The sequence below is a fragment of the Hydra vulgaris genome, chromosome 02 (assembly GCF_038396675.1).
Source record: "Hydra vulgaris chromosome 02, alternate assembly HydraT2T_AEP".
NCBI lineage: Eukaryota > Metazoa > Cnidaria > Hydrozoa > Anthoathecata > Hydridae > Hydra > Hydra vulgaris.
Genome location: NC_088921.1, coordinates 39865415 through 39890986, shown reverse-complemented (window position 1 = coordinate 39890986; position 25572 = coordinate 39865415). Strand labels below are relative to the sequence as shown.

Here is a 25572-nt window from a genome sequence, read left to right as displayed (position 1 = left end):
TTAAAAAATATTCATACCTCAGCATTCCCATTATTTTTGTTAGATGTTGCTTAAATAGATAACATAAGTTTATTTATACATAATTTAATTTTAAACTAAATACAAATATATACATATATATATATATATATATATATATATATATATATATATATATATATATATATATATATATATATATATATATATATATATATATATATATATATATATATACAAATATATATATATATATAAGGGTGGTGCTAAAAACAATTATTTTTGAATGTCTTCTTACACCCCCTAAATGTGTTTTATATAATAAAATAATACTAGATTTAAAAAATTTTTTGAATAAAGAATATTTTTAGGGGTGCCACAAGACATCAAACAGGTCCCTAATGTTATATAAAAAAAGTTTTTCAAAAGTATGTCATGTTGGGTCTCAAATGAAGCAAAATTATAGAAAAATTTCAAAAATATGAACCATTTTACAAATAAACTGTTATTTTAGATTTAATGTAATAGAAAACGAAACTTTTTAACTAAAAATGAAAATAGCAAAATCAACAAAATTTTTTTTAATTCAAATTTTTTTCTCAGTGTTTTTTATAGAATAATGAATGTTTTTGAACTTGCGGTTATTGCTGCAAAGGTTGATTAAATAGGCAAATAAATTATAAACTAATCGAATGGAATTTTTTATTAATTTCTATGAACACTTATTAAATAAGAAGATAACATATAATTCAGGTAGACTTTGTTTTCAGTTTTTTTCCCAATAGTAAAATATCAAAACATTGTTATCTTACATTAAAAAGTATGACCAAATAATTTTAGGCGGTAATGTATATAATATGTTCAACAACAAACATAAATATTTTATGTTTAAACATAATACCTGAGTTTCCAGAAATCAACATTTCAGTATTGCTAGTCGCATTTTGCACATCTTTATCTGAAGATTTTACAAAACTCAATGATAATCTGTTACATAAGGAAAACTATTTTCATCATTAAGATCAAAGTCAAACAATGAAATAATTAATAATAAAACTAAAACAATTAATCATAATGAAATAATTGAATTGAATAATCACAATGAAATAAAACTAAAAAAAAAATTATCTTAAATAAAACTAAAACACTGAAATAAAAATTATAACCTTTGTTCTTCTTGCATTTTATTGAGTTGCTCAAGCTTTGTGCGATGCTCCTGCTCAACTCTATCAAACATTTCACGAATGACACTCATATAATTGTTGAACTAAAATTAAATATAACTACAAATGAAATCTAACACTACTCACACCAGTATTACATAAAATAATGCAATCAATAACATACTGTGTGACTGAAATGATGCAATCAACGACATACTGTGAGAATAAAATTATTTAATCAACCACATACAGTGAGATGATTCTGAGCAGAATGGATTAAGGAGAGGCAAAATTGATATTTTAAGATCCCAATTTAACTGAAAGAAGAATTCAGACCATATGGGTAGCATGGATGAATTCTGACTTTTATACTGAATTTAACTGAAATATAAATTTAGGCTTTAAAACCGCATTTTACTGAATACCAAAGTTGAACCACATTTAACTGTAAGCTAATTTTTTATTTTTTTTTAAACATCTTCGCCTCCAACAAGGCTGCAAGCAACCAATAATTAGAGTTGGAAGTTACTGGAAGAGAAAAGATAAAGATTGTAGAGCAAGATAACGATTGATGGACAACTTAAAAGATAGCAAATTATATAAATCAGGAAAGCAAAGTAAGGAAGTGAATTCCAAAGAACTGATGTTTGAGAAAAAAACTAGACAAGTAAGAGTTTTTGGAGCATTTAGGAACAGTCACAGGAAAAAGGGTGAGACTTAATTGAATGACGAGTAACACGAGAATGAATTTTAATAGATGGTACAAGAGACACTAGCTCTTTAGAGCAGTGCCTATTATAGTATTTGTAGAAAAGATAAAGAGAAGCAGCATTATGAAGATGTGATAATGGTTGGAGGTTGGCTGCAAGAGCAGGTCCAACTATGTTTACAATGCATTTTTGCACCTTGTCTAAAAGAGAAAAGGCATCATTAGAAGATCCGCTCCAGTTATGGCAACAGTATTCCATACAAGGCCGAATTTGAGATCTATAGAGATAGAGAATAGAATCTGAAGTAAAAAAGTGTTGAGCTTAATAAAGAGATGCAACCTTAGCAGATGCTAATTTTGCAACGGATTCGATATATAGTTTCCAAGAAAGATTGGAAGTAAGAGTTAATCCTAGAAATGTAAATTAAAAAGAGTATAGGGCCAAGGATAAAACCTTGAGGAATGCCTGAAGTTACAGGATATGAAGAAGAGTACTATCCATCGAAGAAAGCTTATGGAGAAGAACGGCATGCCAAACTTTATCAAAAGCTTTAGAAATGCCAAGAGCGATGGCCTTATCTCTCCACCTTTATCTAATACACGATAAAACCTATCAGTTATTACTGTTAGCAAATCAGCTGTAGAATGAGAAGATCAAAATCCATATTGATGATCAGAAAGTAAGTTATCAGATTCAAGATGAGAGATTAAGTGTTTGTTAATTAAAGATTCAAAACCTTGCATATGATAGGAAGAAGACTAATGGAATGGTAGTTAGACGAATCAGATCCCTCCCCAGAATTTTTGAAAAAAGGGATAACAGATGCCGCTTTCCGGCAGGCTGGAAAACAAGACTTTGATAAGCACTAGTTAAATAGTTTTGAAAGTATAGACAACAGCTCTGGAGGACACTTCTGCAAGACTACAACAGGTATGTTATCTAGACCACAGGCTGTAGAAGAGTCAAAGTAGGATATCACTTTTGATAAACAAGCTGGAGTGATACGAATGTCAAGCAATGGATCAACCTGTTTAACGGCTATATCAGATAGAACACAACTAGTGGAATTAAGAGACAATATTGATGAAAAATTCTCAGCAAACAATTCAACTTTGTTTTTAGGTGAGGTGACAAAGCCTGAATCATACAAGAGAGGTGGAATAACTGATTTGCCCTTATTGGCAAATATGTTATTATATGATACTATTAAAGATTCTCCAGAAGTCACGAGAGCTAAATTTAGACTTGTATTTTGTTTGAAAATATATATTTAGTATAAATATTAGTAATGTTTACAATATTAATCAAAATTTTTATAAACTTACAAAAATTAAAATATTTTGATTCAATTTTATAAAGGAAAAAGACAGTGAAAAATATTATGCTAAATATTCACCTGCTTTTACCTACAGGATTTTTTGAAAGCAATAAATAAAGAACTTAATCAATAAGATTAAATGTTTGTGATAACTTATTGCAAACGTTTTATTAGCATTTTTTTGAAAAGAAAAATATAAAAAATTTTATATAAAATAAAAACAAAAAGTAACTTTAAATCTATACATAATTTCAAACAAAGATGTCTATCATATCCATCATAATTTATATTATCAGCAGGTTAACAAAAATAATAACTATATAATCAAAACTAGCTTTATCAAAAATAATAAAATAATTTTTGATAAAACTATTTATAATTGTCCACTATGCATAAATTTTGTTTGAAATTTTAAAACCGTTAATATTAAATTATTACTTATATCGAAATAATTATATATATTACTTATAACTAAATAATTATATTTTATAATCTCCAGTTTTACCCAGTAACCTATACTATAAAGAAAACATAAGAAAAGAAAAATCAATTGATCGTATCTACCGAATTCCAAGAAAAGTCAATATTTTAGCAAAAAGATTCATTGATATCTAACCTGATCTCAACTCATTAAACACTTTAGACTAACAAACATAGCATTGACATAAGTAAGCATTTGATAAAAGAAAAAAAAAATCAAAAACTAATCTTTTCTTTTCAAAGCTTTTTCACAGTAAACAAGCTAGATAGATAATTCCATCAAAGTTAAAAATAAACAATTGTAAAATACTCCATAGGAGTAAAATAATTAAAACTTCATTCATAATTAATTACATTTTTAATCAATTAATATATTTATACTTATATTACAATTGCATAAATCAGCAAAAAAGAAAAAAATTAAAAATTAATTAATTTAATTAAAAAAACAACCTAATTTGATATAATAATGCACCTGTAGAACGTTGAGAGATGGTTCCACAGATAATGGCAGTAAAAAAGGGATTGCAATAGTTGCAAGATAATCCTTTTCAAGATTGATCTTCTTGTCTGATATTGTCTGTTTGTAAATACCTGAACAAAACCAAAAAAATATTGGTTTTTAATGATAAAACTGATAGACAAAACAAAAATGAAGAAAATAATCTTACCAAGAATAGCCATTAGCACAGCAGGATCTTTAAAAGGAACTTGAGATAACATAGGGAAGATTTCATCAATTAACAAGAATTTATCAAAATTAGGAAGAACTTTTCCCAAACACACAAGTGCATTAACACAAACCTAAATATTTTATATAAAAGTCATATTTAAAACTTTATATATATATAAAGTATACATTTTGTGCGTAAAATTTTACAAGTAAAATAAACAAAGACTTTTATGCAAAACCTTTTAAAATTATAATAATACAAGTTGATTTTAATTTGAGATAATGTACAAATTAAACAATTTTCAAAACTTACACTCAATGATGTGCTTCTAGTAACTAGAGTTTTGATTCTTGGTACAATAGAGTTTTTTAACGATGAATAATCTATCAGATGAACAAACTCTGGAATGATGTTTAACACTAACTCCTATAAAGTAAAAATATTTAATATTAATTTCAATACTACGATGGTAGTTAGAAAAGAGTCTCTGCTTGAGTTATCAGCTAAAAATTTCTCATAGCATGTCTTTGTATGGTTTCCTGCGTTTAAATGTGTACAGTGGGCTTTACAAGGACACAGCACTGTAATAGTATACTATATTTACAGTATTTTTTTAAAACCCACAAAAATATTTGTTTCAATATTGATATGCTTCATATTTGCATGATTTAATAGATTGTTTGAATGTTTTAATATTTTGTTAAATGTTCTAAAAGTTTGCAAACTAAAATTTTATGAGAACATAAAATTTAAACAAGTACTCAACAAAAACTCAACAAAAAGTCTTTTCTTATTCACTCTATTTATTAACAGCTGCATTTAATACTTTTACTAATGATTTTTTTATTGAATCTTGAAAAAAGAGTAAATGACAATATATATATATATATATATATATATATATATATATATATATATATATATATATATATATATAACAAATTCAAATATTCATCTAAATTTTATAACTAATAATTAACGAAAACCGTAAAAAATAAACACAAATAAACAGAAAAAATTTTTTCAACAACAACAAAAAAAATTGTGTAATGATAAAAAATTTTTTTGCAATCTTTTCAATTCTTTTCATTTAACAAAAAAATTATGGAGTAGAATATAAAAAATAAAATCCATTTATGATAAAAAAAACAACAAAACAAACCTGGATCTGTGTTTCTAAAGATTCGAGAGCACGAAAGACTAGAGGCAGTACATAACTTTTCACATCTTCTTTGTCTGTCATTTTTAATAAAAGTTCCATGTTTTGCATGAATAACAGTAACACCTGCAAAAATAAATAAAATAAATAAATGAAAATCCACATATATTTCTGGCATGTTTTGACAAAATTACGTATACAACTATATATGTATGTATGTATGTATGTATGTATGTATGTATGTATGTATGTATGTATGTATGTATGTATGTATGTGTGTGTGTATATATATATATGCATGTATGTATATATATATATATATATATATATATATATATATATATATATATATATATATATATATATATATTTATATATTTATATATTTATATATATATAAATATATAAATATATATATATATATATATATATATACATACTATATTTGCTTTTTCTATTGACAGGTTACTGTAAGAATCCCTGACCCTAACTTATTTATAGATAACCAACTTTGGGTTGACACAAGTATGTGTTAAATGGGGAGAAAGGAGGAAGGGGTATCATAAAGTTTTTTGCTAACTAAAAAAAACAACCTCCCACACACTCCCATTCCTATAGCACTAGCCTTAGGAGTTTACATACATCAACTGACTTAAATAGAGAGCACATGCAGCGGAGTGTTAATAGAAAAATGATGAGAGCATACACGCTTTGGTAAACTTTTGACATTTTTTTAATAATATTAACTTATATTTTCCAATCTTATATACTCATTAAATAATTCAAAAAATTTATTTTGAAATGTATTTTGTTGTTTATATTTTTGCCTATATTGCAATATTTAAAACTGATATTTAAATGTAACTATGCATAGATAATAAAGAATAATAAAATGAACATTTATTTAATTACTTCTTTTTAAAATATCTATAAGTATATACACACACTAATAATATTAGGAGAATTGGAGCTGTTATAGACTCTTAGTTGATTCTGAACTTTTTCTGGAATATTAAAACACTATATAATCTAAGTTCACCTGGAAGATTTATTGCAAAAACTATCCTTACCCAAAATTCAATTGGGGGTTTATATCAGAGTTTTATTAGTACCTTAATTTAACTTCTTAACTGAAGCAGGTTGTACTAGATTAAATATTACCAGTAGCAGAGTGACCTGACCTGACCGCTCAAACAAAATTTATAAAAGTCTTTTGATTATTTATTTAACTGATATTTAAACTTCTAAATTTAATATTCTAAAAAAGGGCGACCGGACGAAACTGTTTACAATAAAGAGATCTCTAACTTACACAACAATATATTTTCAAAAAGGTCTTGGACTAAACATAATAGTACTTTTATTTGCAAATATCTAAAAAATATTTTTATTAAATTTATCATATTTTTATATAATTTGCAAATATCTAAAAAACTTCTTGAAAAAAAATAAAGATCATTTCAAAATTTCCATGAATTTTCCATGATTTTCAATAAAAATATAGAAACTTCATGACTTTTTCCAGGACCAAATGAAATTCCATGACATTTCCAGAATTTTCATGACCAGTGGCCAACCCGGTTTATTAGGGCAAACTGCCGTAATAATGGACAGGTCTTATTAAGAGCCAAATTTGAGTCCAATTTTATTGCATTTACTTATTTGGCAGAGCATTTATCTGGTTGATGAATAAAATTTTGTGTTTCTTTAATATATCTATGCTTTGTTCTAACTTTTATAAATGTTTTATTCAGTCTTGATTTTTAAGAAATCTTATTTTTGTCAAAGTTAATTTAAGTAAATATTTTATACTGCCAGTAGTAATATTTGGTTTTTTCAGGCAATTTTGAGACGCATTTAAAGCAATATTCTTTCAGTTACGGGTTTTTGCTATATATTGATCTGTTGTGTTATTTTAATATTATAATGTAAACTGTTTTATTGGTCAACATACGATAGACAGAAGCATAAATATAACCTAAGCTCTCAGATTTCGAATAGGTCCTAATAATAGCCACTCGTTTGACCAAATAAGAGCCACGACTATTTGTAACTGATGTAGCTATTATTATGAAAATAGTTTAATTTATTATGTATATAGACTATATTTTAAACTATGTTATAGTTTATATATAAACTATGTGTATATACACACAATGTATATATGTGTATGTGTATGTATATAGACTATATTATAAGCTATATTATAGTTTATACACAATAAATTAAACTATTGTCTTAATATTACCTATAATTATTATTTACTTTACCATGTATAATTATTAAGTATAATTACCTTTTACTTTATAGTGTTTATTATAAGGGTTTATTATGTTTGTAATGTTTGTAATTATGTAATTTTATATTGTATGTTTGTGAATATTTAAAATCATGGTTTGGATATTTATTATATAATTTATATCCAGAAAAACAAACTATTACTTTTAATATTTTCTTGCTACATAATAATTTTAAAAACAAAAATGCAGTTACATACTTACAAACATTACAAAATAAATATATACATACTATGTGAATATGTACATATTCACATAATATATTTTATATTACATATGTAATATAAAATATAACATAGTATATATGTATTATGTAATGTTTATAAATATGCAATTTTATATTATATGTATTTGTATATTTAATTTAATGCCCACTAAACATACCAACAAAGTTCTATCTAAATCATGTCTAGTTATGTTGTATTCAACTATTGTACTTATGCATGCTATGTCTGTTATATTGATGCATAATTATGTATGATATGTATATGTATTTGTTTGTGACTGTGTATGTTATGATAAATGTTTATGATTAGATGTATGTAAGGTAACAACTATTGTAGTTAGTCTATCTTTTAGTTAATTTGAGTAGTTATGGGAAAAACAACAAAAATCACAACAAAAAAAATAAGAAAATCAAAAAGAAACCTGACTCTAGTTTTAATTCAAAGTTGAACCAGAAAGTGACAAAAGTAAAGAGATTTCAGTGGTCCAACAACAACATGGAAAATGCAGTTGCAGATGTTCAAAACAACTCAATGTCGCAACGAGAAGCTGCAGTACAATTTAGTATTCCTTGGTCAACCCTTGGTAAATATCTTAAGGGAGATTCAGTTCTTGATGTCAAACCTAGACCAAATCCAATATTATCTACAAATTTAGAGTTAAAATTAGTTGAACATGCAGCAACAAGAACCGCCCTTGGATTTGGAAAAAAACAATTAAAAAGATATGCTTCAGATTTAGCCATAAAACTAGGAATGTACCGGAATTCCGGCCGGAATTTGTGTTTTATAGATCAATTCTCTTGTGGCTAGAGTAAAAATTTCTTTTTATTCTTTTTTTTTTAATGACATGTGACACAGGCTGTGTAAATAAATCATAAAATCATTATCCTACAGAGCAATGAAGAACTATAGGTAAACGTAGGTAAAAAAAAAACAAATGTAATTTTTGCAAATGTATTTGCAGTACCACTACTTCTGCAAATAAAGTTACATTTGTATTTTTTACCTAGGTTTACCTATAGTTCTTCATTGCTCTGTAGGATAATGATTTTTTGCTTTATTTACACAGCCTGTGTCACATGTCATAAAAAAAAAGTAAAAAAAATATTTAATTCCAACCAGAAGTGAATTGATCTAAAAGACACAAATTCCGGCCGGAATTTCGATACATTCATACATAAAACACAATTTAAAGTTTAAACGTTCAACTCCTTCAGAAAAACGGTGACGCTCGTTTAATCGGCAACATACAAATTTAGTTTTGCGAAAACCTGAAGGTACTTCATTAGTTCTCCATCAATGCATGTCTGTACCAAAAGTAGCAAAATATTTCTATTCACTACATGATGTTTTGAGGGACACACATGGCCTTTTAAAGCCTTCATTTATTTGGAATATGGATGAGTCTGGGCTATAGATGGATTTTAAACATCCAAAAATATTTGCAAAATAAGGTAAAAAACACCTTCAATCTTGCACATCTGGAAAATGTGAAACCATAACCATTATTGCTGCTGTAAATGCTGCAGGTGGTTTAGTACCTCCAAATTTGATAGCAAAAGGTAAAATGACAAGGTCTCTTTATTTTTTTAATACTGCACATGCACCATCAGGCTTAAATTGGAGTTTTAGTGAGACAGGTTGGACAAAGCAAGGAATTGCATTACTTTGTTTCACCAATACTTGCCTAATATAAGGTAGAAACAGATCACAAATTCTCATAGTCGATGGTCACGATTCTCAATAACTCTGTTATTGTCTGTTGCAATCGAAAATAACATTCACATTAAGGAAATGTCAGCACATTGTTCCTATTGGCTCCAGCCTCTAGATCGCACAGTATTTGGTCCTCTTAAAACATACTATAATCACACATTTCAGGAATTAATGAATGAATATCCTGGAGTTAGTGTTGACAAGTCAAATTTTTGTGGGCTTTTTAAGAAAGCCTGGGATCAAGCCCTCACAGCTGACAATATTATTTCAGGGTTTCATCATGTGGCATTTATCCATATAATCCGTTCAAAGCACAGCTTTCTTACCTAATTCTGTCTATTCCATACAACAGCTACTTGAAAAAAATGATCTGCTTAAATCAAGTCTGCACCCAATCAAAACTGACACTAGAATAACAAGATTCGAAAAATGCAATAGAAGAAGTCAATTTTGAAGTAGAATTAGGCACAAATAAACCTGAAAGCATGTCTGAATGTAAAATAGTAATTTGGTAAACCTTGACAATAATACTGCTTTTTTGATATGGGATATCCATTTAACTCATAAGCAGTTTACAACTTTCAACTTCTGTATTCAAAATGGCTACGACATCCCAGATCCTTTGTATATGTATTTATACAGATAAATTGTATAAAGAATTCAAACTGAAACTTTTATGTACAAATGCCATTTTAGAAACAGATGATTCTGTTTTAATGCCAAATGAATCCATAGCTCCTATTCCGATTTTAAATGAAACCAATGTTCAGCTGATTCCTGTTCCAAATGAAACAACTGGACAGTCTAGTTTTTTTCCCAATGAAACTACTGATCATTATAATCAGATGCCAATTGAAGCCATTGTCAGCCTAGTCTAACACCATTTATTTCGTTTACAAAGCATTTAACTAATGATAGTGACAATGATATTTTGTCTTATCCAAAGATATATGTTACCGAAACAAAAGAAAATTGAAAAAAATATTTTGTATTAACTTCTCAAGAAGCAATGCAATCTAAATTTAACGATGAGGTAAAAAAAGAAAGCCGCAGCAGCTGAAGAGAAAAAATTGAAAAAGCAAAAAGATAAAGAAAATAAAGCACAAGAGAAAGAGAATAAAAGTTTCTCATTTTAACTCATTCTTTTCTCATTTTAACTCAGTTAAAATGAGAAAAGTCAGTTCAATTCCAAAGATATTGAAAATCAATATATTTTCAGATAATCAATCTTTTTTTAAGATAATCAAAAAATCTTTTTAGAATTGTATTCTCTGGTACTGAAGTACCAGAGAATACAATTCTATTCATCGATAATAATATTAGTGAGCTCATTTAAATAGATTAATAATAGTTCATTATCAAAACTTCACAATATATTATTGTAAAGTTTATTGTCCATATATTGAAAATTGCATTATTATATGCAAGTTGAAATCGTATAACAGCTATGTGGTAAAGCAATTTTTTATTTAAAATTTGTTTTATGCTTGATTTTATATAGAAGTAATTAAAAAGTTTCTTTTTATTAGACTTAATTTGAATAACAAATAAATACTTTTTAAGATTTTTTGTTTATTATCAACCAAAATAATGTTTTTAAGCAAAGTATAGAACATCTTACTTTTAAAAAAATAATCTTAGTTTATAGTACATTAATAGGCTTTGTTTGTCTGTCTGGATAATACTTTTCAATATATAAGCATTTTTAGATAAGTCGATTTTAGGTAATATAAGTGGCTCATAATAGGTGCCATTTCCTAATTTACTGACTACTATTTGGTCTACCCAGTCATTAATTAGTAAATGACTGGGGCCCTGGCCCCTGCTAAAAATGAGACTTTTTGCAAATCTGGCCTCGACAAAATTGTAAGATTTAGCAGGGGTTGATAGCCGGGGCTAGAAATAAATTTATAATTCTTTATATATTATAATTTTATACTTACATTTACTATTTATTAAATTCTGGCATATATTTATGCCAGTATTTAATAAATAAGGACAGATAGAGTAAAAGGATGCAACTTGTTGAATAAGAAGCCAAGCAAGAATGAGTTTTGGTCTATTGTAATAGAGATGATAGCTCATTTGAGCATTGACCATGATTAGAGAAACAGCTAAAAGAGGAAGGCAAAAGCCTGCTGCTGCTACTGATGATGATGACAATAATGATGATGATGATAATGATGATAATGATGATGGCAATGATGATGATGATAATGATGATGATGATAATGATGATGGCAATCGTGATGATAATGATGATGATGATGATAATGATGATGACAATTATGATAATGATGATCATTATCATAATTGTTTATAAATGCATATATATACAAATTTAAACATAAATTTGGGGAAAAAAAAAGTACTCTGGGATGAATAAATGTTTATGCAGCCCCACTCACAAACCCGGCCCCAGCTATATTTTATCAAACCCAGCCCCAGCCCTGGTCAAATATCAACGGTCATTTACTACCATTAATTGGTACACAATTAAAATCTCTGTTTAAATAGATTTTTCTCTGAATTAAGCATATTTTAAAACTAAAAAATGTTTCTTATAAGATATGGGCGTTGGTTATCAATAAAACAGTAAAAAAAAATTCACTGTTACATCAAAGCATCCTTCACATCCTTTAAATTTATTTTATGAATGAGTGCATATATTGACTGACTTAAAACGAGAGCACATACATATAGGTAAGAGTTAGGGTTAGAAAAAACAAAATAATAAAAAAAATAAAAATAAAATAGAATAAGCAACAAAAAAGTGTAAATAAACAATTTTTGCTTTGTAAATAGAGGTTGTTTTTAAAAAACTCAACGCTTCAATTGTTGCCACTAAAAATAATAGCAATAGTAACAACAACAACAACAACAACAACAACAACAACATAATTATTAAAAATATTAGCAGCAACTATGACTAATGAAAGATGACTAACCTGAACAGGCTTAGTTACAGGAAACACCTTCTTCAGTTCAGGGAATATAATATTCATGTATTGTTCATTTGTTGACTTTTCAGCAACAATAAATATATTAGGAAGTATAAATGGAATCATCATGTGATTAGCAAGCTCCAAAAACAAGGGTGGAAGAATTCGTTGATGTAAAACACGCTAAATTATAGTAATTAGTTGAAATTATTTAGTTTTATATAAAAATGAAGAGATTTTTCAATGCATATAAATACATGACAAAAAAAAAAGAAAAAATTAACACAAAATATAGTTAACCAAAATTCTTAATAGACATAACCAGGGTGTTAACCAGCGTGATGGCACCGCGTATAACGCGAAATTCCCAATTTTTTTAAACTTCCCAAAAGTTCAAAAAACCAATTAAAAAAAACATTGATTGAAAACATTTACTTTCTTTACAAAAGAAAAAGCGTAACAAGTCATTCAACTCAAAGTCATTCAAAAAGCATAGGAGTTCAATCAAAAATAAAATAAAAACTTTATTTTTTAATTGACGGCGGTTGTTACTTAGTTTTTTCAATTCGTTTGTTACATAGTTTTTTTATTTGTGTTTTTTATTTTAGACATTTTATTTACAATTAAAAAAATTTTAAACCAACGAATGGTGTTTATATTTAGTTATAAAAGTAACAAAGATTTTAGCATAGTAATTATTCAAAAAATGACTTTTATGGAGGCAAATGTCATTTTGAAATTACTTTAAAAAAAATAGATTAAAAAGTTTTTTATTAAGGTAGTTAAAAATACCGTTAGTCAACTAAATTTGCTGGTAAAGCATTTTAGTGTGAGCATTTTAATATTAATAAAGTTAATAAATCATTTGTGTTTACATATGTTATAAATTAATTGTGTAAAACATAAAAAAAGAATACTATATTTGCATAAATTTTTAAAATCTTTTTAAAAATTTAGAAATCAAAAATTTTAATAAACAAATAAAAAAGTTTAATTTAATAAAACAAAATTGACAAATACAAAAATCAATCTTTTTTTTTCAATTTACCAGCGAATTACGCAATTAAATTAGATCAAAGTATTTTGTTAATTACTTATTTGCAAATAATAAACGATCGTACTTGTTTTCTTGCAAACAAAGAAAAGACACGGTATAAATAAGAAAAAGATTAAGAAGATTGTTTAGAAAGAAACAGGAACAAGTTAAAAATTAATTGGTTTTATAATTTTGCATTAAAAAAAATATAACTTTTCTGTATTTTGTTATTTTTTGTTGCTTTTTTACTCACCAGCCGACAGCAACCTAAATTCCCAATATTATGATAACGCTGTATAAATTTTATTCCTGGGTAACACCATGATAACATATACTTAACAAAAGATATTAATAATGCATCATATGCTTAAAAAATTTAACAACAAAAATATTTTAAAAATTCATCGCTTACTCAAATACAATAGATTTACTTTGAAAATGTTCAAATAAATAAGTAATAAAACGTACCAATGGCAGCTTGTCAAGAACATGATGAAGGTTTTTGAAAAATTGTGATTTAGTCATGTCATTTCTTTGAACGAGTGAATCCATGTACTTCAATGTCATTGCAGAGACATCATCAAAAAACTGGTGCTAAATAAAAACATCATCAAAGAGACTTCATCAAAAACTGGTGCTATATAAAAAAAGTCACCATGTTGCAAGTTTAAAAGTATATAAAAGTTACAATTTAAAACAATAGAAATGTAAAGCAATAAATTATTTATTTTATTAAGCATTAGAATTTATAAAATAAATGCTAATACTTGTATAATATATTAAACAAGTGATATATACAGAGATACACATTCAATTTATAGTAAGAAACTATGTATGTACTTGATATTTAGTATAAAAAAAAGATAAGCATTGAACATATATAATTAAACATAGAACAAGAGATATTTAACATATAGCATTATTATCTATTTAACATGTAGTATTGAACAAGAGGTACACATTTGATATGCATAACAAGATATGTATACTTGATAAGTATAACAAGTTATGGAACAAGAAATGTGTACTTAATATGTATAACATGATATATAACAAGAGATGTGTACTTGATATGTAGTAAACAGAAGATATATGTATTCAATACATAATACAAATATTTAAGAGATATCTATTTGATACATAGTATAGTAAAAAAGATATCTATTTGATGCTTGCATTGCGCAAGTGATATGAATTTAGTATGTGGTATAAAACAAAGTACATGCAGAATAGAACAAGATTCAACAATGAGGTGCTGAACTGATTACATTATTTTTAATTTTAAGATACAATTGTAACAGCTATTAAAGTTAATACATTTCTAAGTTCACAGTACGTCAAACTAATAAATTATAATGAAAATATAAAAATAAAATATATCAAACAAAAATGAAATTTATTTACAGTAATTGTTGAAGCAGCATCAGGTCTTAAATGTGAAGCAGGACTTAAAAGTAAAATGCAGTGGTCGCGAACATTCAAAGGTATGTTATGTAGCTGATCTCTTCCCAATCGATTTAACTAAATTATTTAAAAATTTAGACAATAATATACTTTATCTTCCCAAAAGGCAAAAAGAGAACCTTTTTTTATCTCCAACAATAAACAACAATTGAACTGTGAAGCTAACACTTGCTAACACTGTGCTTTAAACTAAATCTAAGGTTCAAATAAATTTCTATAAATAATAGACCTTTTTGTGGTTGCCAAACGCATCTTGGGTAATCAGGGCAAACAAACTTTAAATTTATGCTGTAACTGTGATTTTATAACGTTTTCATTTTTTTTTTTTTTTTCAAAAACAAATTATTATTATTTAATAAAAATAGTTTTTTCAAACATTTATTATTCAAAAATAAAGCTATAGGTTTTTTATATATAATAAACTTTTATATATAATAAATAATGCCAAAAAAACACTTCTTTTTTGTCAAAAAACTTATCAACTATAACTTTATTGAAAGACGGAAAATACTTTGGAAGTGGTTTTGTTGACAAGTTGTATTGCAAAAAAGTGAATGATTATATTATTGTATGTACTTCGGTTACACCTTCTCAACATATTTTGGCAAACTTCCATCAACTTTGGATTTTGTTTAATATAGATGGTGCGATTTACACAGTGTTTTGCATGTGTACCACATGACAAAGCAAATGTTGCAACCATATTGTAGCAGCACTTTATAAAATAGAGTTTGCAAACACTAAAGGCATTACTGCTCCTACTTGTACTGACAATGTTTGTAACTCCATCCAAAGAAGTTCAACCAATTATGGTAAAAGATATGAACATTGTTCAACACAAAAGTGGTAAGTCACATAAAACATATTAGAGGTGTAAAGACAAACGAGATTTTGGTACGAGACTAGAAAAAATGCGTGAAGTTATGGATGCTGAAAAAAATTATTTTTTATTAAATGTCAAAACAGTTCTCCCTAACGCCATTTTGAATACAATGTTTACTCCTCCTTCAGAAAGTGATACGCCACTTCCAATAACAGAAATAGCTTCTGCAGCACTAGGTTTTTCGCCAATGGATCCACATAGTTTGACTGATAGATTTCTTGATATGCTTACGTTTAATGACCTTCAACTACAAGAACTAGAAAAAGCTACAAGAAACCAATCACACTCAAAGCAGAGGACGAATAACATCATTGTGCTTTTATTCCATACACAAAAAGGTTACACCTTTTTTAAGAAACCACAAAAAACACGTTAAATGCAGAGTTACACTACTTCTTAAGGCTATTGTCGAACCTGTTGAATTGAAAAATGTAGCATTTATCAAATGGGGTAAAGAAAATGAGAAAAATGCAGCTAAAGCATTTAAGTCAACTGAGGGGGTAAAACCTCAAAACCTGAAGTTAATTATTGGTTTATTCTTGCATAAACCACACCCATATATTAGCGCTTCTTCAGACAACATTTTTCAATGTCAGTGTTGCCTAAAAGCTTGTGTAGAATATAAATGCCCCTTCAGTATTCGTGATGAAGAAATAAATATTTCATGGAAAAAAACTGATTTCTTGGAGATGGTTAACAACAAAGTTGCATTAAAAAAAAATCACAAATACTACACCCAAAGAAGTGGCCAAATGGCAATCATTGGTTATAACTCAACATATTTTGTAGTCTATACAAAGAAAGATGTTCTAGTAAACAAAATCACGTTTGATGAAGATCATTGGCAAAGAGTGCTTCCAAGTTTAATTCTGTTTTTTAAAACTTATGTGCAGTGTTACCTGCTTGGATTTATATATTTATATACATACCCATTGTGCAACAAGCCTTGCTTAAATGAAAATGAATTTGATACTGAAAAAGATAACAGTATTGGATGCGATATTTGCGGTCTCTGGTTTCATTGGGAATGCTGTGGAATCAATAAAAAGACAATATTAAATAATAGATTTATTCACATACTTTGCCAATAACTAAAAAGTACTTAAATACTGATTTATAGATATTTATATAGTTATGCAGATAAAATATGTATCATTTAAACATTATATAAGAAATAATCTTTTTATGAGATTTTCAGTAACAAACTATTGACTTAAAAGATTTAAAAAGTTTATTAACCAATAAGGCACTCCATATTTAGTTTAAACAGTGTATATAAAAAAAACCAAAGATAAAATCAAAATTTTTGTATGCAACATACCAATAAAAAAATTAAACAAAGTAGTTTAAAAAAAAAAAAAAAAAAAAAAGACTATACTAGATATATTTATATATTTATATATATATATATATTTATATATGTATATATAATGTTAAGTGAAAAAACAAAATTAAAAAAGCATATATGTATGTATGTATGTATGTATGTATGTATGTGTGTATACATATACATATATATATATATATATATATATATATATATATATATATATATATATATACATATATATATATATATATATATATATATATACATATATATATATACATATATATATACATACACACATATACAGGTATATATTATATATATGTGTGTGTATTTATATATATATACACATACACACACACACACAAACACACACACACACACACATATATATATATGTTTACATATACATATACTTCTGCAAAAATTTATATTTAACAAAAAAGATGTTTTTGCTTTTAATTATTTAAAACAACTTATACTTTGTTTTCATCAATGCAAAGTGGGGCATAAAGTTTGTTAATATGGCACATACTGTAATAATATTATCACATAAGGGCAACAATGTGACTGGCATTTCATTTTTTAATATTGCTCAACATAAATTCTAACATTTGCAATTTTTGAGGTTTCCTGTATATCATTACATGTTATATGCGGTAGTGGTGTAGTGGTAAAGCGCTTGCTTCATAAGCGAGAGGTTCCGAGTTCGATCCCCACCACGTCCCTGGTAGTACCGCGCTCAACTTGTTTCTCCGCGCAGCGGCCTTGTTCGTCAAGGTTCGTGTTTCGGAGTTATAGAGTTGAGAGAGGGTTATAACCACTATTAAGTAACCTCCTCGTCTGTAGTGGCCTTCTCGGCCTTGAGGAGGTGAATAACAAAACAAAAAAAAACAAAAAAACAAAAAAATCTGAAAAATTGTGTGTTTTGATAGGGAAATAGCTATGTTACACTGGTAAAATCCTAGAAGATCTTTAATTTTGAAACCTTTATCTGCAATAACTTGATCACCAAGTTGTAAGTATTTCTAAATTCCACAATCTTTAACTATGAGAACATCACTAGCTCTGCCACGATAACATAAGAAAAAAAAGAAACTGCACCATTGGGCATTATTCCAACTAAATATTTTACAGTATAATGGTGTTTATATTTTGACCAACAAGCTGCAGCTATCTATAAACTAAACGGTGTTTCGATAAAGAGTTCAGAACAATCAATAATTATAGAACATTTTGGATAGTACTTTCTGAACATGGTTGGTTAATTTCTTTTTATAATATTTCTGTTTGGAAAATGTATAATCCTTTTTAACTCAGGAGAAAACAGTTTTATCCATGTTATAAATACTGAACTGACTACAGAAGTAGAAACCATAAAACGATGAGTAAGATCTTCAGTCAAAAGAGCTAAGTGTAAACGCATCATTACAAGAAGAAATTCTTGCTGCACTGTTAGAGATTTTAATGATATTGTTTTTAAATATTTTGGTGAAGATAAGTCTTTAGTTGAATTTTTCTTACCCTTCCAGTAGTGCATTACAATTCCTTTCCTCTGCAAATAAGAAAATAACATTTCAAAGATATTTGAATTTGCTAGGCCAGTAAAGAACTGAACATCAGAATCTTAAGTTAAATTAGCAAAAATCATTGATTCTCGTATTGGTTCATCACACTAAATAGATTTATCACAACTTTCACTTTCTATAGCTAAATTTGTAGAGAAACTGTTGAATCTGATTCCACAATAAGATCCAATTTTTTAAGTTTTCTTCTTTTTGTAGGAGATTCCTTATATGCATTACGAATATTCAAATACAAAGTTGGAATAGGTGAAGCAAAAGTAGGTTTTCCAAACTCAAAATGATTAGAGCAAACCACTTTATTATAAGAAACTGTAAAATTTAATAAACTTTTTCCAACTTGATTTACCCACTGATGTCTTTTTTCAGAGTCTTTAGGCAAATAATGAAATTTTAGGTCTGTTACTTAACTTCTTTTGATTAACCTATCCAGATACCTGGAACCATTATTACAACCAGCAACATAGCAATGGTAGTTTGGCATTTTATAATTATATTTTATTTATCTATAATAATAAAAAAATTCACAATATAAAACATCAAATCATAAATCTAAACGCTAGATAATAAAAAAAATAGAAAGTAGGTCTTCAGCTTTGATTTAAAAAAAACGAACTTTGTTTTTTGTTTGCCTTGATTACCCAAGATGCATTTTGCAACTGTGAAAAGGTCTATTTGTGTCTTAAAAGTCATAAAAACTTGCATATTATAAAACTATAAAAACCTTCTACATAATACTTGTGTCTGTCACATGCCTGGCTTAATTTGTCACTTCTGTAAACTAATCGACAACAACACAAAGCTAATAGTAATTATCAAAGACACTGACTATCAACTTTCTCATGAGAACATTGACTGTCTAGGCAAATGGGCATACACCTGAGGTTTTAACAAAGACAAGTGAGAAACTGACAACTGAATTAAATTTTTTTTTTGACCTACTAACTACTAGGCTTGCACATTAACTTGATCACAATGAACTTGGCAAAAACCAAAAATCTCAAAGCATGACCTAAGCATAATTGTAAACAAACAAATCAAATAGTGAAACAAAGTTGCACACGCTATAGCTAACTTGGTTTATACTAGCACTATGTATGTTGAAAAAAAAACATTTTACTATTCAAGCATTAATAGCTTTCACATAGTTTATAGAAAGCCACTAATTTTATTGGTAGTTAAAATCATTAAAAAAAGAAATGTTGCAGAGGAAATGTACTCCAGGTTTTATTCATTAATAAACTTGAAAAACATTTTGCAGAAATAGTCTTAAAATCTTTTATACATTATTTCCAACTGTGCACTTAATATTATTTTTTCTAAGGAATGAAATAATTTCCTAAATTTTCAAAAATTATGTCAGAAATTTTTCTTCAACATTTGATCAAAGGTTTTTTAGCACTTTTTTACCTTTTGCTTTGGATCAGACTTTGTCTAAGAAGATAAAGAGAAACTTAAGAAGTTTCTCTTTATCTTCTTAGACAAAGTTTATATCTTTTAAATACAATTTGATAGATTTAAAATTTTTTAAGTTATAAAATCTCCAAATCGCTCAACAGCAGCACTAACACTACATGACCATTTAACTAATTAGAAACATTGGTAGTTTTTCATTTAACAAACCTTAGAAACATCAGTAGTTTTTCATTTAATAAATATTAGACAGATCAGTAGTTTTATCAGCAATAAAGGAAAAAATTTAGGACAGGATATTACATTTTTAAATTGCTCATGAAATATTTGCACTATTTATTTTTTTATTACTGTCTTTTCAAAAACCAAATGCTAAAAGAGTAAACTTAAGACCTATAAACTAATATTTCAACTATCTTCCTGATATATTTTCCTGATGCATGTGAAGAGAAAGAAGGAAAGTTTTTTACATTTTTTTCAGTTGCACATGATAAAAACATTCCTTATTACTTCCTGCATTTTTAAAAAGCAATTGTTTAACTTTATGCTATAAAGAATAGATGACTCAAGTTTATGAACAATGCATTGATAAATTATGCTTCATAAGCAAGAAATTCTGAGTTCAATCCCCACAACATCTCTAGTAGTACCACACTCATTGTTTCTCCACAAAGGGGCTTTGTTCATCAAGGTTCCTGTTTGGAAATTAAGAGAGGGTTGCAACCCTACAATAAAGTAGCCTCCTTGATTGTAGTGTCCCTCTTGGCCTTGAAGGTTCTTTTCTTTTTCCATTAGTGCTCTGATGTCTTTTTTTTTACAGAAATAACATTAGCCTCATCAAAATTAGTATTTATTGTTTTATACCTCATTAAGTGTTTTATTAAATTACATCTTATGTTTCTTCAAAACACATTCAATTGCATTAAGTGTACACTTAAAATTAACAGTTTTATGTTAGAAACCTCCTACATACAAGCACTACCCATACATGGTTGACTATCTTTCACATACCTCACCATACCAACCAGTCTTTCAGTGAATTTTCTTGCCTTATTTGCAAGATTTGGAAACTTCTTGCACAGAAATTAGATTAGCAAAAGAGAAAAGTTCTGAGTTCGATCCCCACCACATCCCTGGTAGTACCACGCTTAACTTGTTTCTCTGCACAGCGTCCTTATTCGTCAAGACTCATGTTTTAGAGTTATAGAGTTGAGAGAGGGTTGTAACCACAACTAAAATACAACTCCTCGATTGTAATTGCCTTCATGGCCTTGGGGAGGTGAATCAAAATTTAAAAAAAAAAAAAAAAATAAAGATAAACTTCTGCAATTCCATTGTCAATACATGTAAGCTTTAAACAAGCCTTGTCAGTGGATTATTTATTCTATGTATTTCAAAAAGTATTTTTTTTATTTTCTGATATTTAGAAGTCTTTGACATTTTACTACTGTCACTACTAATACACCTTTACCATTATCTTGCTTTAGCTCTTTAGCTTTAGCATAGACGTTAGCTCAAAAAAAAAGACAAACAATAATTATAAATAGGATTAAAACCTATTTGTTCTTTCTTGTTAATTATAATAACAATATAATATCACAATTAAAAAAAAAACACACACATTTACTTGTTTATATAATTAACATTGTATGTAATTTAAATTTAAAAAAACAAGTTTTGGATTTATTCAAGTATGTATAAGTAAATTAATGATTAAAAACAAAAGCATGTATAACTAATTATGTTACAAAAATATTGAAATAAAACTAATATACTTGTGTGTAGTGTTAATTTACTGCTTTAATATATTTTTATTGAAAAGATGTTGTACACTTACTACAAAATAAACAGTACAAAAGCCCAATTGTCATGTGCTATTTTAAGTGTACCTATTTTTTGAGACCTGGTTAAACACTATTAATTTTTAAATTCATTTTTAAAAAGCTTTTAGTAGTAAATTAAATTTATTTGATAAAAACTAAGAATATAACAAAGAAACAAATTGTTGGACTAAAACTATATAAAATATGATCAAACTCTAACCATTTAAAAAAGCATTTTTTTCAAAAGGGTGGAAAGTAGTATCTAACAATAAATTGCTAGATAGACCAAAGACATTTTAAAAGCATGATCATTACCAACCTACAGCGCTAAAAATTACTCTCAAAGAAATTATGCCAATAATTCATTATCACACTCATCAACAATACATCTGGATTTTACAAGCACAAAAAAACATGCTAGGCAAATTTCTTTATCATAAACTCTGCTATGCACATCAATAACAAACAGTAGTTTTTTTTAACAATAATAAACACTAATAGGTGGCTTACACCAAAGCAACAAGGTTATTCAGTGATGCTAGTTGGCAGTGACTACTACAAGCAACATTTATATTAACTTAAATATAATTACAGATATATTATGTTACAAATATGGCAACTTTTAATGAATATTTAAGGTTAAACAGGCTGCTCTTGGCTTACATTCCTATGTTGTCAGGAATTGCTTACATTCCTGTTGTCAAGTATAAAAACTAGTTTTATAACAAAATATTAATTAACATAGCACAACCCAATTTGAATTCAAAATGAGATGTATCTTTTTAACACTGATTTTTAAAAGAAAATTAAATATTTCTTTTTTGTGTGTGTTATTGTATTAGAAATTTACTCACATCTAGTATAAAATATACCTGATTTAAAATGTACCTGCTCCAGACATTTTTTATACATTGCAATATTATCTCCTGTATCAAAAGGTGTTTTTAAATTGTTATATAAAGCACTGATTAAGCACCCAAATGAAAACATGTCAGTTGCACTCAAATCAAGAAATTCATCATTAGGTTGACGCAATAAAAATTCAGGTGCCAAGTAGTTGAGATCTGGGCGAGCAATTATTGGAACACAAGTGGTATATTCATTAGTCAGTTGAGTCTGGATCAATAAACAAAAAATCCGTAAAGTATTACTAAAAAAACAACAACTGTTAATTAAATGTTTCTAAAACATACCCTTTTTGGAAGTGAAAAGTGAAATCCAGCAAGTTTCCATTGCCCTCCTTTTGTTATAATAATATTGTCACATGTTAAATTTCCTTCAATAATATTTGCATCATTATGAACAAATGCTAATCCTTCAGCTATCTAATTTAAGAGAATAAAAAAAATATTAAAAAACTATAAAAAATATATGGTATTTGCTGCTATTTAGTAAGTAGCACCAAGTAAAAGATGGTGCAACATCTGGTTGAAAAAATGATGAAAGTTGCTTAAACCAAACCAGTGGCAGAACGGTTTGTTGTTTAAATGCAACTCTCAAAAAGAAAGGCAAAACCTAAGTAACGAGTTATTAGAAAATAAAAAGTCAATAATATCTTTTGAGTCATTATTTCACAAACCAGCAACAAATGTGACTAATATTTGATTTTTAATTGATACATTTAATATGCTCATAGTGTGTGTGTGTGTGTGTTAGTGTGTGTGTACACACATACATACTCAGTTCATGTAAGGCAAGTTAGGGTAATCTGCATTGAAAATGGCATACAATAATCTTCCATTTTAAGTATTTTTAGACTTAAAGCATTAAAAAATTTACATTAAAAATCTTTTGATGCCTTCTAAAATAGAAACAACAATTAATCGATCAATCCAAACTTGTTTCACAAAAGATCGAGTATAATATTTATATTTATTATAAACATATTTGTAAAAATATGTACTTATAATTCATAAAAAATGATTACCTGCAATAGTCCATAAACTTTTTCAACAGAATATAACTCAAAATCCTATAAAACAAACACAAATTATCATAAATAAAAATTTTATATTTTTCATATCCATTAATATTATAAAAAAACTTAACCTTACTTTAAGACCTTTTGGCAAAGGGCTGGGAAGATTATCAAACTTTCCTAGAACATTTGATAAACAACAGAAGACTGGTTCAGTAGCAAAAGCAATTGAATCTCTAAAAAATTTATGAAATTTATATTTATAACAAAAAATTATACCGGTTTAATGGTACTTAATCACCAACCACTAGTACCAGGGCTTGTGACGAAGCAAGCGCGATCGCGCTCCGCTTGTAAAACACGCCCGTAAACGGTATTTTTAAACGCTCTAGGCGCGATAAACAACGCTCGTTCAGCTTATAACGAGCGTATAAAATAACGCTCGTCCAATAGTTCGGGATTATTTTTTTATTTTCATAAAATATTTAAAAAAGATTTTTTATTAAAGATATTCTGTTATCAAAGCATTGATATAAAATAGAAAAAGCACAACGTTTTCTTTTTCACTAACGTAATGAATGAGCAATTTGAAGTCGTTAATAGTCACTAATTTCAATAATGGAATGTGCACGTGAAAACACATTGTGAATACAAGAAAACCGTTATAAGAAAATTGAAACTGCAGAGTATTTTTAATCTTGTTAAAATATCAAGTAAGATTTATTTGATTTATTGTTTGTAATATTCCACACATCGTTTATAATAAAAATAAATATTAATAATAGAGTAATTTTTAAAATTAGTTTTTGTTCATAGTATAGGTTTTTTATTAACTATTATTTATTTTAGCTCAAATTTAAAACGATTCTGTTGTTTAGAATGTTCGCAATCAAGGACATTCAAAAAGGAAACAAAGTAATGATGTCAATATTTATTAAATGGAAATTTATTATTCTTATTTATTATTATTTCAAATTATTCTTGTGTTATTTTTTTAAGATAAAAAAACGTAATTTAAAAAAAAAATTTTAGAAAAAAATATTTAATTTGAATAGAAAATATCAAGAAATATAAAAACCATTAACCGTTAATTAAGTTTACAGCGTAGCTTTTTAAAATACTTATATCAAAACAACGCAGCAAAACTAAGTCACTAAATTATACTTCAATACTAAATCAATAAGAAGTTGCGTTTTTGTTTGATATTATTTTTTTATAACATAAATAGTTAAAAATAAAATCTGACAATATACAAGAAGTTTGGAAATATAAAAATCTACTTCGTTGAAGTAGTTTTATGAGTGTGATACTAATTCAAACATTTTTTGACAAAAGAATTATGTAACAAATAAAAAAAGATGAAAAAATAAAATAAAAAGCTTTTTATGAGCATTGCCTTCAGCAATTTTCATGATCGCGCTCGCCGACGTTATCTCGAGCGCACATAATCACGCTAG

At 27.2% G+C, this 25572-nt stretch overlaps 1 protein-coding gene across 2 annotated transcripts in view; it reads right to left on the bottom strand.

Moving 5' to 3' along the window:
• Positions 1-25572, bottom strand: part of LOC100205772 (SCY1-like protein 2) — a 29676-nt gene that overhangs the window by 2008 nt on the left and 2096 nt on the right. For both annotated transcript variants that reach the window (XM_065790855.1, XM_065790856.1), the window contains exons 3-16: positions 24252-24351; positions 24125-24169; positions 23391-23522; positions 23086-23313; positions 15106-15222; positions 14170-14295; positions 12672-12848; positions 5487-5609; positions 4637-4750; positions 4322-4454; positions 4126-4244; positions 1146-1246; positions 881-966; positions 18-49 (exon numbers count right to left, since the gene is read on the bottom strand). In XM_065790855.1, the coding sequence (XP_065646927.1) occupies positions 18-49; positions 881-966; positions 1146-1246; positions 4126-4244; positions 4322-4454; positions 4637-4750; positions 5487-5609; positions 12672-12848; positions 14170-14295; positions 15106-15222; positions 23086-23313; positions 23391-23522; positions 24125-24169; positions 24252-24351 (1633 nt within the window). The remainder of the gene's footprint in view (positions 1-17; positions 50-880; positions 967-1145; positions 1247-4125; positions 4245-4321; positions 4455-4636; positions 4751-5486; positions 5610-12671; positions 12849-14169; positions 14296-15105; positions 15223-23085; positions 23314-23390; positions 23523-24124; positions 24170-24251; positions 24352-25572) is intronic.